This window comes from Lissotriton helveticus, chromosome 4_2 (assembly GCF_964261635.1).
Source record: "Lissotriton helveticus chromosome 4_2, aLisHel1.1, whole genome shotgun sequence".
NCBI classification, from domain to species: Eukaryota; Metazoa; Chordata; class Amphibia; order Caudata; family Salamandridae; genus Lissotriton; species Lissotriton helveticus.
Window position 1 is genome coordinate 127,945,193 of NC_136064.1, and position 14,108 is coordinate 127,959,300.

Consider the following 14,108-nt stretch of genomic DNA (forward strand, 5'->3'; position numbering starts at 1 on the left):
TGGTCCATGGATGGTATAAATGTGTATATGTTATATTGAGGCCTATGCTGCAACCTGCAGCATAGGCCTCACAAGAAATGATTTGCTCCCAGACCAGTGTTAAGGTGGCCGCATCATAATAGTGGAAGAAGGACTACTGACTCCTAGTCCGGCGGTCCTGTTTCTGATTTGATGCGAGTCGGACTCTCGTCCAACTGACATCGTAATTAGGGCCTACGTCTTGTGTATTTTTGTGATACTAATAATTTATTTGATCAATAAAACCACTAAATACTAAAAGCCCAAATCCAAGCTTGTTAAGAGAATGATTAGCAAGTGCACATTTTAAAGGACTTTTACAAAAATCCTTTTCACTGCAGTGGCAGAAATTGCATTGCTGTATCTGTTTCAACGAAGATGATGACACATGTGGCTTACTTTATAGAATTATGCTTTGTAAACAGAATGCTAAATATGTATAAGGTTGACTCTGCTGACATCAAAGAAGAATGGAATTTGGAATGAGGTTTGGAGTGCACACACATGAAAGTGACTTTTGTTCATCAATAATTTGCAATTTAGATTATTTAATATAAGAATAGGTGCTCACACAGAAGAACTAAAGTTTGAAACTTTTCATCATTGAACATAGCATCATTTTCTGACCCGAAAGAGCTCCATGATCGATACATGGATCCAACAGCGGCAGTGAATTTATACATGGCAAAGGATTCTGCCTTCCATGATGAGCTAAAAAACGGTGATGGATCAAGCCCTGATCTTTTGACTGGGTAGGAGTGTTCTGCTTAATTCAGATACTCTGTCCATCACCACCCCCCTTTTTGAATCGTTTTAGCCACCACAAGTGTGGAAGGGTATGCTCAGATGTGAGTCCCTTGCTCACTGCACCATCAGGATTCAAGCAAGCCGGGCCGAAGACGGCTGTAATGCCAGACACCGGTCCCCAGAAGCTTGTTTCCTTTCCAGTAAAGAATTGGCTTGGTAGTTTGGTCTGCCCTGTTCCCATGATGCACTGGGCCAGGGTCAGACTAATTTGCATGTAGCCAGGTTCTGAACTGGGATGGTGCAGTGAGCTAAAAAACGGTGATGGATCAAGCCCTGATCTTTTGACTGGGTAGGAGTGTTCTGCTTAATTCAGATACTCTGTCCATCACCACCCCCCTTTTTGAATCGTTTTAGCCACCACAAGTGTAGAAGGGTATGCTCAGATGTGAGTCCCTTGCTCACTGCACCATCAGGATTCAAGCAAGCCGGGCCGAAGACGGCTGTAATGCCAGAAACCGGTCCCCGGAAGCTTGTTTCCTTTCCAGTAAAGAATTGGCTTGGTATTTTGGTCTGCCCTGTTCCCATGATGCACTGGGCCAGGGTCAGACTAATTTGCATGTAGCCAGATTCTGAACTGGGATGGTGCAGTGAGCTGAAAAAATGGTGATGGATCAATCCCTGATCTTTTGACTGGGTAGGAGTGTTCTGCTTAGTTCAGATACTCTGTCCATCACCACCCCCTTTTTGAATCGTTTTAGCCACCACAAGTGTGGAAGGGTATGCTCAAATGTGAGTCCCTTGCTCACTGCACCATCAGGATTCAAGCAAGCCCGGCCGAAGACGGCTGTAATGCCAGAAACCGGTCCCCGGAAGCTTGTTTCCTTTCCAGTAAAGAATTGGCTTGGTAGTTTGGTCTGCCCTGTTCCCATGATGCACTGGGCCAGGGTCAGACTAATTTGCATGTAGCCAGGTTCTGAACTGGGATGGTGCAGTGAGCTAAAAAACGGTGATGGATCAAGCCCTGATCTTTTGACTGGGTAGGAGTGTTTTGCTTAATTCAGATACTCTGTCCATCACCACCCCCCTTTTTGAATCGTTTTAGCCACCACAAGTGTGGAAGGGTATGCTCAGATGTGAGTCCCTTGCTCACTGCACCATCAGGATTCAAGCAAGCCGGGCCGAAGACGGCTGTAATGCCAGAAACCGGTCCCCGGAAGCTTGTTTCCTTTCCAGTAAAGAGTTGGCTTGGTAGTTTGGTCTGCCCTGTTCCCATGATGCACTGGGCCACGGTCAGACTAATTTGCATGTAGCCAGGTTCTGAACTGGGATAGTGCAGTGAGCTAAAAAACGGTGATGGATCAAGCCCTGATCTTTTGACTGGGTAGGAGTGTCCTGCCTAATTCAGATACTCTGTCCATCACCACCCCCCTTTTTGAATCGTTTTAGCCACCACAAGTGTGGAAGGGTATGCTCAGATGTGAGTCCTTTGCTCACTGCACCATCAGGATTCAAGCAAGCCGGGCCGAAGACGGCTGTAATGCCAGAAACCGGTCCCCGGAAGCTTGTTTCCTTCCCAGTAAAGAATTGGCTTGGTAGTTTGGTCTGCCCTGTTCCCATGATGCACTGGGCCAGGGTCAGACTAATTTGCATGTAGCCAGGTTCTGAACAGGGATGGTGCAGTGAGCTAAAAAACGGTGATGGATCAAGCCCTGATCTTTTGACTGGGTAGGAGTGTTCTGCTTAATTCAGATACTCTGTCCATCATCACCCCCCTTTTTGAATCAGTATCAGGGGTGGTCACAGCTGCATATGTGTTATGGCTAGAATGTGCGCTGATCATTCCGAATAACAGACACAGTGTCCATGATAATGTTGACGGCCCAGGCTTTCACTGTACAGACTAAACTAGCAAGGCAGTTTAGAAATGTAGCATAACAAGCTTTTCTCATGTGAAGCAATATATTCAGCCTTCTCGAAACAATATCGCAAGTGTGTGTCGTGTGCAAAGCAGAGCAGGAAAGTAAAAATGGCGTTTAAGCTTCTAATAAAGCCATGCTAACTTAACACTGTGTGAGTGTAAGGCTCAGCCCCATGACAGCACATCTTGATGAAGTTGCAAAAAACTTTGAAGAATCCTAATGGACAATGTGAAAAGGTAAACAGTTTGACTGGATTTGTTTTTTGCTTTAAAATTGTTGGTGCTGTTTCAACATTGCACACATTTCATATAAGCCAGCTGGCTGCGTGTACTATAGCTACCAGGGGCTTATTGGAAATTCTCTCAGAACGCTGTTTTGATATACCCAAAGAGAGTTTTTTGTGTTGGTATGAGTACCCCTTCCCATTTAGTAACCCTATTTTTAAAGAAATATTCACAATGTGGTGATTCCCGACTTGGCACATTTATATGATTTTGTGTGAATCTGATATCACGCACATGGTTATACTTTAAGGGCGCAATCGTTATTTCGGGCAGAAAGCCATCCAACAGGTTGTCGCAGGCTTTCCGTCCACAGGGGGATTTCACTTTGTTTCAGAAGGGCTCACAGAGCCTGTTGGGGCTGGCGGGAGGAACAGTAAACCCAAAATGTCAGTGGGGCCAGCTTTGACTCAGCCGTTGGGATTATGATGTCATTTTGTACCTGCCCTTTCATAGCTCTCTGCTATGAGGTCTGGGGGGCACCATACATCCTCCAGCATATGGCAGGCACTGCATGGTGTCTGCCATATGGTCCATGGATGGTATAAATGTGTATATGTTATATTGAGGCCAACGCTGCAACCTGCAGCATAGGCCTCATAAGAAATGATTTGCTCCCAGACCAGTGTTAAGGTGGCCGCATCATAATAGTGGAAGGAGGACTACCGACTCCTAGTCCGGCGGTCCTGTTTCTGATTTGATGCTAGTCGGACTCTCGTCCGACTGACATCGTAATTAGGGCCTACGTTTTGTGTATTTTTGTGATACTAATAATTTATTTGATCTATAAAACCACTAAATACTAAAAGCCCAAATCCAAGCTTGCTAAGAGAATGATTAGCAAGTGCACATTTTAAAGGACTTTTACAAAATTCCTTTTCACTGCAGTGGCAGAAATTGCATTGCTGTATCTGTTTCAACGAAGATGATGACACATGTGGCTCACTTTATAGCATTATGCTTTCTAAACAGAATGCTAAATATGTATAAGGTTGACTCTGCTGACATCAAAGAAGAATGGAATTTGGAATGAGGTTTGGAGTGCACACACATGAAAGTGACTTTTGTTCATCAATAATTTGCAATTTAGATTATTTAATATAGGAATAAGTGCTCACACAGAAGAAGTAAAGTTTGAAACTTTTCATCATTGAACATGGCATCATTTTCTGACCCGAAAGAGCTCCATGATCAATACATGGATCCAACAGCGGCAGTGAATTTATACATGGCAAAGGATTCTGCCTTCCATGATGAGCTAAAAAACGGTGATGGATCAAGCCCTGATCTTTTGACTGGGTAGGAGTGTTCTGCTTAATTCAGCTACTCTGTCCATCACCACCCCCCTTTTTCAATCGTTTTAGCCACCACAAGTGTGGAAGGGTATGCTCAGATGTGAGTCCCTTGCTCAATGCACCATCAGGATTCAAGCAAGCCGGGCCGAAGACGGCTGTAATGCCAGAAACCGGTCCCCGGAAGCTTGTTTCCTTTCCAGTAAAGAATTGGCTTGGTAGTTTGGTCTGCCCTGTTCCCATGATGCACTGGGCCAGGGTCAGACTAATTTGCATGTAGCCAGGTTCTGAACAGGGATGGTGCAGTGAGCTAAAAAACGGCGATAGATCAAGCCCTGATCTTTTGACTGGGTAGGAGTGTTCTGCTTAATTCAGATACTCTGTCCATCACCACCCCCCTTTTTGAATCGTTTTAGCCACCACAAGTGTGGAAGGGTATGCTCAGATGTGAGTCCCTTGCTCACTGCACCATCAGGATTCAAGCAAGCCGGGCCGAAGACGGCTGTAATGCCAGAAACCGGTCCCCAGAAGCTTGTTTCCTTTCCAGTAAAGAATTGGCTTGGTAGTTTCGTCTGCCCTGTTCCCATGATGCACTAGGCCAGGGTCAGACTAATTTGCATGTAGCCAGGTTCTGAACTGGGATGGTGCAGTGAGCTAAAAAACGGTGATGGATCAAGCCCTGATCTTTTGACTGGGTAGGAGTGTCCTGCTTAATTCAGATACTCTGTCCATCACCACCCCCCTTTTTGAATCGTTTTAGCCACCACAAGTGTGGAAGGGTATGCTCAGATGTGAGTCCCTTGCTCACTGCACCATCAGGATTCAAGCAAGCCGGGCCGAAGACGGCTGTAATGCCAGAAACCGGTCCCCGGAGTTTGTTTCCTTTCCAGTAAAGAATTGGCTTGGTACTTTGGTCTGCCCTGTTCCCATGATGCACTGGGCCAGGGTCAGACTAATTTGCATGTAGCCAGGTTCTGAACTGGGATGGTGCAGTGAGCTAAACAACGGTGATGGATCAAGCCCTGGTCTTTTGACTGGGTAGGAGTGTTCTGCTTAATTCAGATACTCTGTCCATCACCACCCCACTTTTTGAATCGTTTTAGCCACCACAAGTGTGGAAGGGTATGCTCAGATGTGAGTCCCTTGCTCACTGCACCATCAGGATTCAAGCAAGCCGGGCCGAAGACGGCTGTAATGCCAGAAACCGGTCCCCGGAAGCTTGTTTCCTTTCTATTAAAGAATTGGCTTGGTAGTTTGGTCTGCCCTGTTCCCATGATGCACTGGGCCAGGGTCAGACTAATTTGCCTGTAGCCAGGTTCTGAACTGGGATGGTGCAGTGAGCTAAAAAATGGTGATGGATCAAGCCCTGATCTTTTGACTGGGTAGGAGTGTTTTGCTTAATTCAGATACTCTGTCCATCACCACCCCCCTTTTTGAATCATTTTAGCCACCACAAGTGTGGAAGGGTATGCTCAGATGTGAGTCCCTTGCTCACTGCACCATCAGGATTCAAGCAAGCCGGGCCAAAGATGGCTGTAATGCCAGAAACCGGTCCCCGGAAGCTTGTTTCCTTTCCAGTAAAGAATTGGCTTGGTAGTTTGGTCTGCCCTGTTCCCATGATGCACTGGGCCAGGGTCAGACTAATTTGAATGTAGCCAGGTTCTGAACTGGGATGGTGCAGTGAGCTAAAAAACGGTGATGGATCAAGCCATGATCTTTTAACTGGGTAGGAGTGTCCTGCTTAATTCAGATACTCTGTCCATCACCACCCCCCTTTTTGAATCGTTTTAGCCACCACAAGTGTGGAAGGGTATGCTCAGATGTGAGTCCCTTGCTCACTGCACCATCAGGATTCAAGCAAGCCGGGCCGAAGACGGCTGTAATGCCAGAAACCGGTCCCCAGAAGCTTGTTTCCTTTCCAGTAAAGAATTGGCTTGGTAGTTTCGTCTGCCCTGTTCCCATGATGCACAAGGCCAGGGTCAGACTAATTTGCATGTAGCCAGGTTCTGAACTGGGATGGTGCAGTGAGCTAAAAAACGGTGATGGATCAAGCCCTGATCTTTTGACTGGGTAGGAGTGTCCTGCTTAATTCAGATACTCTGTCCATCACCACCCCCCTTTTTGAATCGTTTTAGCCACCACAAGTGTGGAAGAGTATGCTCAGATGTGAGTCCCTTGCTCACTGCACCATCAGGATTCAAGCAAGCCGGGCCGAAGACGGCTGTAATGCCAGAACCCGGTCCCCAGAAGCTTGTTTCCTTTCCAGTATAGAATTGGCTTGGTAGTTTGGTCTGCCCTGTTCCCATGATGCACTAGGCCAGGGTCAGACTAATTTGCATGTAGCCAGGTTCTGAACTGGGATGGTGCAGTGAGCTAAAAAATGGTGATGGATCAAGCCCTGATCTTTTGACTGGGTAGGAGTGTCCTGCTTAATTCAGATACTCAGTCCATCACCACCCCCCTTTTTGAATCGTTTTAGCCACCACAAGTGTGGAAGGGTATGCTCAGATGTGAGTCCCTTGCTCACTGCACCATCAGGATTCAAGCAAGCCGGGCCGAAGACGGCTGTAATGACAGAAACCGGTCCCCGGAAGCTTGTTTCCTTTCCAGTAAAGAATTGGCTTGGTAGTTTGGTCTGCCCTGTTCCCATGATGCACTGGGCCAGGGTCAGACTAATTTGCATGTAGCCAGGTTCTGAACTGGGATGGTGCAGTGAGCTAAAAAACGGTGATGGATCAAGCCCTGATCTTTTGACTGGGTAGGAGTGTTCTGCTTAATTCAGACACTCTGTTCATCACCACCCCCTTTTTGAATCAGTATCAGAGGTGGTCACAGCTGCATATGTGTTATGGCTAGAACGTGCGCTGATCATTCCGAATAACAGACACAGTGTCCATGATAACATTGACGTCCCAGGCTTTCACTGTACAGACTAAACTAGCAAGGCAGTTTAGAAATGTAGCATAACAAGCTTTTCTCATGTGAAGCAATATATTCAGCCTTCTCGAAACAATATCGCAAGTGTGTGTCGTGTGCAAAGCAGAGTAGGAAAGTAAAAATGGCGTTTAAGCTTCTAATAAAGCCATGCTAACTTAACACTGTGTGAGTGTAAGGCTCAGCCCCATGACAGCACATCTTGATGAAGTTGCAAAAAACTTTGAAGAATCCTAATGGACAATGTGAAAAGGTAAACAGTTTGACTGGATTTGTTTTTTGCTTTAAAATTGTTGGTGCTGCTTCAACATTGCACACATTTCATATAAGCCAGCTGGCTGCGTGTACTATAGCTACCAGGGGCTTATTGGAAATTCTCTCAGAACGCTGTTTTGATATACCCAAAGAGAGTTTTTTGTGTTGGTATGAGTACCCCTTCCCAATTAGTAACCCTATTTTTAAAGAAATATTCACAATGTGGTGATTCCCGACTTGGCACATTTATAAGATTTTGTGTGAATCTGATATCACGCACATGGTTATACTTTAAGGGCGCAATAGTTATTTCGGGCAGAAAGCCATCCAACAGGTTGTCGCAGGCTTTCTGTCCACAGGGGGATTTCATTTTGCTTCTATAGGGCTCACAGAGCCTGTTGGGGCGGCGGGAGGAACAGTAAACCCAAAATGTCAGTGGGGCCAGCTTTGACTCTGCCGTTGGGATTATGATGTCACTTTGTACCTGCCCTTTCATAGCTCTCTGCTATGAGGTCTGGGGGGCACCATACATCCTCCAGCATATGGCAGGCACTGCATGGTGTCTGCCATATGGTCCATGGATGGTATAAATGTGTATATGTTATATTGAGGCCTATGCTGCAACCTGCAGCATAGGCCTCACAAGAAATGATTTGCTCCCAGACCAGTGTTAAGGTGGCCGCATCATAATAGTGGAAGGAGGACTACCGACTCCTAGTCCGGCGGTCCTGTTTCTGATTTGATGCTAGTCGGACTCTCGTCCGACTGACATCGTAATTAGGGCCTACGTTTTGTGTATTTTTGTGATACTAATGATTTATTTGATCAATAAAACCACTAAATACTAAAAGCCCAAATCCAAGCTTGTTAAGAAAATGATTAGCAAGTGCACATTTGAAAGGACTTTTACAAAAATCCTTTTCACTGCAGTGGCAGACATTGCATTGCTGTATCTGTTTCAACAAAGATGTAGACACATGTGGCTTACATTATAGCATTATGCTTTGTAAACAGAATGCTAAATATGTATAAGGTTGACTCTGCTGACATCAAAGAAGAATGGAATTTGGAATGAGGTTTGGAGCTCACACTCATGAAAGTGACTTTTGTTCATCAATAATTTGCAATTTAGATTATTTAATATAAGAATAGGTGCTCACACAGAAGAAGTAAAGTTTGAAACTTTTCATCATTGAACATGGATTCCTTTTCTGAACCGAAAGAGCTCCATGATCGATACATGGATCCAACAGCGGCAGTGAATTTATACATGGCAAAGGATTCTGCCTTCCATGATGATTTGATTACACGGATGTTACCTACTTTCAACAAAATCTTCTCCTCAGGTCTGTTTTTAATAATAAATATATTTTTATTTCATGTTGCTAGAGAAATCAAAAGCAGGGATAGGCAATTCAAAGGAATTATCAAATGTACATTCTTGTGCTTTGGTCAAAAACACATTGATAATTAAAAATACATTGTAAAGTATATCAATATTTACCATTCATCCATAGCGTCTTGTACACTGTGTATTAAAAACCAAGATGGACAACATATATGTCCCTTACTTTCCCTGATGTTGCACACATAATGTATATTTTCAGAATAGAGAAGTGTAATAACACACAGGAGGCTGTTTCTGCAGCTCAATATATAGAAATCACCAGAGACTGAGAAGAGACAAATTGTATTACAGATCTGATGCCATGAAATATTAGTGACATTAAAATTCTGAAGATTCATAAATACAATAAACAAATATATTCCCCTAATTCTTTTTTAATCTCACTATTTCATGATAACACATTAATACCTGTGTATATATTTTACCAAAGATTATGTAAACTAGACTCAACATCACAGGCCCCCACACCATTTAGCTTGCCCAGAGGATAAACATGGCACTTGCAAGGGCTGCATTCAAAGGTATATCAACCTTCCACCTTTCTGGAGGTGGCTGTGGTTTTAAACATATTTAAAGGCTGTGTTATATTTGGATACTGGGTTAGATTGTGCATTAAACTACTTCTAAGTTGAAGTTAAACATGTTGAGCTAATGTTAATAGTACCATCACATTGAATCAACCACACAAAATGAGTTAGAGATGACACCTTATAACATACATTGTGTCGCTACAAACATGCAGGGCTCCAGAACAGGGCCGCGTAGAAATCACCCTCCTTAAAATGTTACCTTTCAGTGCCCTTGCAAAGACCCACCAATCAATCAAGTCATGAACTGTATTTAAAATTAAAGATTTAAGATATTAACTATCTTTTGAATTAACCCTGTACATGTATCCAAGAAATGTTGTGATGGCAGTTATTCATATAAGTTTTGTCTCTTGTTATTATGTCTGTAAATGTTATGATGTTTTTCTTACAAATGTCTGTTTCTACCCAAATCAAGCAAAGAAAAAATGCTATGATTTATGAAAAGCTTCAGTGGATCATGACAAATCAATAATGGACAAGTCACATATAAAGGTGTGATACATATGAGTGTATAACTTGGGCTGAATATTTAAATAATAGTGGGTCAAATCAAAGTCCATAGAAGGAACACCTTTTTGGTTTCTTCTATGAGAGTGAATTTTGAGTGATGGTCTGGGAGGCACCATTCCTATTTTGATTTTGTACGTACTGATTCCAGCCTCCACAGTCCACAATCGAATCACCCTGCTCTTCAGCCAATATATTGAGATACTCTGGCACTGTTCAGAAAGGTAAATTTACCTCTAGTAGAAGGTACTCCTACAATTTTGTGTATTTATTGTTTTTGGGTATTAACAAAATCGGACTGTAAAGTTATTCAAAAATATAGTCTTACTTTTCCATCACCCTTGAAACAGGGGAAGAGACACATTTATAAGTGAAAAGTTACTACTGCCAGAAAGGAACAGTAGTAAGTACAGCACCATACATGGCCCACCACTGAAACTGAACACCTTCCCATAGAAAATAATGATGGTTGTGACTTTAAAAAAAAGTATTTACTTAAAATAAAGTAAAATGTACATAATCTTATTTAATGGTTATACATTATCTAAAAAAACATATCATTTATGATAAATTAATTTAACAGCATTTTATTTTTAAGGTGACATTAGGTTTTACTGAAATATAATTGAATAACTTTAGAATATGTCTATACATCACTTATAATAAGTAGTAATACATAATAATAAATAAAATATTTATTCTGTGTGAGGATTTTTTTTTCCTGTATACTTCAGAAAAATAATGCTAATTTATTTGAATACATTTGACTAACTGATTGCCTGCCTACCCTATTCAGTGTTGGGAGGACCACCAGATTTCTATTGAACAAGGCCTACATTGATGGAAAGCAACCTCTGATCCCCCAATGTGATAGGAGCTGTTTCAGGTAGCACCTTAAACAGCCCACCCAACTTAGAGCATACTGTCTGAGTCCTTATCCTGTTTCCCACAGCCAGGTAAAACCTGGGGTGGGTAGAAATATTGACCTCACCCTCAGTAGAAACTTTCCCTGGATACAGGGTTAAGTATTTGTTTTTGTTATGCTCTGAGACACCACTGTGTGTGTTGCTCTATAAAGTTTGGCATTCATGGGACCTGTGGGCACTGAGCAATGAACCAAGTTCTCCCAAAATCTTGCAGGCACAATAATGACACAGAAGACACGCTAAACACTTTGACAGGAGTTTTTGCAGTTAGTCGACCAACTGGCAATCACTCAGGGTAATATTCTGCGCCTTTGCTCTTTTGCTTACCTCGCCACCTCAAATGTGTCCAGTCCCATCTGTATGCAAATTATTCTTGGCACTGCTTCAATATGAAAAGCCCATTCCACATTGCTAAACCAGGCCCTCTCTTAAATGCAAAATGAACATCCCAAGAAGGGGTTTAGCCAGATTGGGCCTTGTCAGTTGGCTGTGGGTTGGTTCCAGGTGCACAGTGAACAAGTGCCCCTTAGCCACTTAGGGCTACATAACAGGGAAATGGCAAGAATGTGCCATATTGGCAGCATTTTGGCTACATAGTGCCTTTGCAGTCACCGTTCAACCAGGGTGCCTGTGTAGCATGCAGGATTGCTTTTGTGCTGGAAAGGGTACCTTCATGCACAAACACAATTCTCAAATTGCTACACACATAGAAATGGGAAGTAACAGGGGTAAATAAATATATTTCTCCTCATACACCTCCCCTAAAGGTATAATGTGTGAATTCATGTACACATACGGGCAACTGTACATGTCACGCCCTACTGCCACTGTAGAGGAAATCATGGACTATCTATCCGACGTAGAGATTGCATGGCTTTCAGATGCACACAGGGACTATTTGTCACGGCCTGTTACCGTCGAAGAGATAACGGACATAATTAAACCGCTGCCGAACGTTAAGGCGCAGGGCCTTGATGGTTTTACGGGCAAATTCTATAAAACGTTTTCGGACATGCTAGCCCCACACATGATACGGCTGTATGGAGACGCTTACGACAAACAAACCCTCCCACCCACATTACGGGAGGCAATGCTGATTGCACTGCTTAACCCCGAAAAAGATCCGGAATATTTTGAGTCTTATAGGCCCTTGTCAGTAATCAATGTAGATACAAAGATTTTTGCTAAGTTGTTTACAAGGCGCCTCAAGCCATTAATGCCATTATTGATTCGGCCAGATCAAGCAGGCTTCATCCCTGACAGATCTACGGCACATAACATGAGAACACTCTTCGCATTGTCACACTACCTGATCCCTGGAACTAAAGCTGCTGCGATCCTCCTGGACGCGTCATACGTACGAACTATGGCAAAGTTATCAGCACAATGGAGGATAAAATTAAAAGATGGAATAGATTTCCATTGGCACTGGCGGACAGAACAGCTATAGTGAAAATGGTGATTCTGCCAAAATTCCTTTACTGATTTAACAATGTCCCTATAAAGCCACCGATGAAGGTGTTAAGCAACATAAACACGTTGATACTAAACCTCATTTGGGCAAGTAAACAAGCCAGAATTAATTTGCAGACATTAACTTTGCCCTTCGGTTGGTTGTAATACTTTATTCGATATGTGCATATCAATAAAGTACAAACTTTTCCAGACATAAAAATACTTTAAAAAAATATTGTATCCATTTCTTAGCTAAAAAGCAATAAAAAAAACTATGTACAATTAAAAGGTATGGTTTACAAAGGGATACAGTGCATTCACAGTAATATACAGCATTTAACAGCCTTGTACGAATAAACCAAGCACTTGCAAGATAGTTTGCAACCCCACATACGATATACAAAGATGTTGTATCTGTTGAGAGGATACGTAGGGCAATACTGAAATCTCTAACGCCCAGCTCCCTGCATACTGGTTTTAACCATCTTGTTCTGGGCATCTTGTATGCTTTACAAGCAAACAGGAAGTGGGATAGAGATTCCTTCGTACATGGGCAGCCTGGGCAAGTGAGATAATGATCCCTCGTTCTTTTCCACCCATCTGTGAATTTATTAAGTATCCCATATCTCATTTTCAAGAAAAGAGATCTGTCTCTTGGGATCTGAATGTAGTCTAGGAAAGGTTCAAGCTTTCTAATGGGCTTGTGTTCCAAAAATTGGCTAGTTAACTCCCCCCACTTTAAGCTCTTTAGTTCCACAGCCTGCACCCACTCCCAATAAAGTTTTTTCAGAACTTGCTTGTGGGGTGGGGACTGGGAAATCTAAAATTCAGCCAGTCCTAGACTCACAACCAACTGCTTCAGTTTGTTAAGACACTGTATCTTGTTCGAGCTATTCAGACTAATCAGTTCATCCAGCACCAAAGCGTAATTTGCCAGTTCTGGTGTCCTTCTCAGGCGCACCCAGAACAGCAAAGGTCGGAGGCGTACTATGTCTGCGATTGGGTGTTTACCCAAGTCATTGAAAAGGGATTTCAAAGGGGTGGAGTGCGGTAGGGAAACTAAGTCCCACACAAACGTGTTCTCAGCTCTTACCAAATCCGTGATGCTCTCGCAGCCCCACAGTTCAGAACCGTAGACTGCAGAGGGCAGCGCCTAACCCTCATAGATGGCAAGGGCGGGAGCTATGGGCCTACTGATGGACATACGCTGATTCTTCAAAATTGCTCCGGAGACTCTTTTGAGGTTTAGGAGCATCTTGGCCACATGGGAGTCCCATTTCATTCTGTTGTTAATCCTGACTCCCAAGTAGTCAAATTCCTCCACCACCTCAAGCAGGGACCCATGAAGGGTAACATGTACTCTCCTTGCTTTTTTTGAGGAAGATAACACTGTCAATTTAGTTTTAGTGGTGTTTACAGTTAGCCCCCGCTCACATCAAAACAGACTAAATCTGTCTAGCAATTTCTGTAGACCCGTGGGAGTTTTGGACATCAGGAGGGTGTCATCTGCAAAGAGGAGGGTAGGTGTTTTCTCTCCCGCCAGGACTGGGGCATCTGCAGGGTCCTCCCTCAAGTGGGCTACCACCCCATTTATAAAGAGGGAGAACAGTGTTGGGGCCATCACACAGCCCTGGCGGACCCCCCTGTTCCCAGGCGCCCTCCCTGTTTACTGTTCTTGACTCCCCACCTAATTCTAGCATAATTATCTTGGTGAAGCTTCATGTTGTATATAAAAGAAGTCCATGAGTCATGGATATATTTATGGTTGCTTTATTC

General features: G+C 43.4%; 1 protein-coding gene across 1 annotated transcript in view; it reads left to right on the forward strand.

The window, feature by feature from the left end:
* Positions 1–8,643: 8,643 nt before the first annotated feature.
* LOC144752105 (nicotinamide N-methyltransferase-like) overlaps positions 8,644–14,108 on the forward strand; it is a 36,426-nt gene continuing 30,961 nt past the window's right edge. The window contains exon 1 of the mRNA XM_078640047.1: positions 8,644–8,792. Coding sequence (XP_078496173.1) covers positions 8,645–8,792 — 148 coding nt within the window. The 5' untranslated portion in view covers position 8,644. The remainder of the gene's footprint in view (positions 8,793–14,108) is intronic.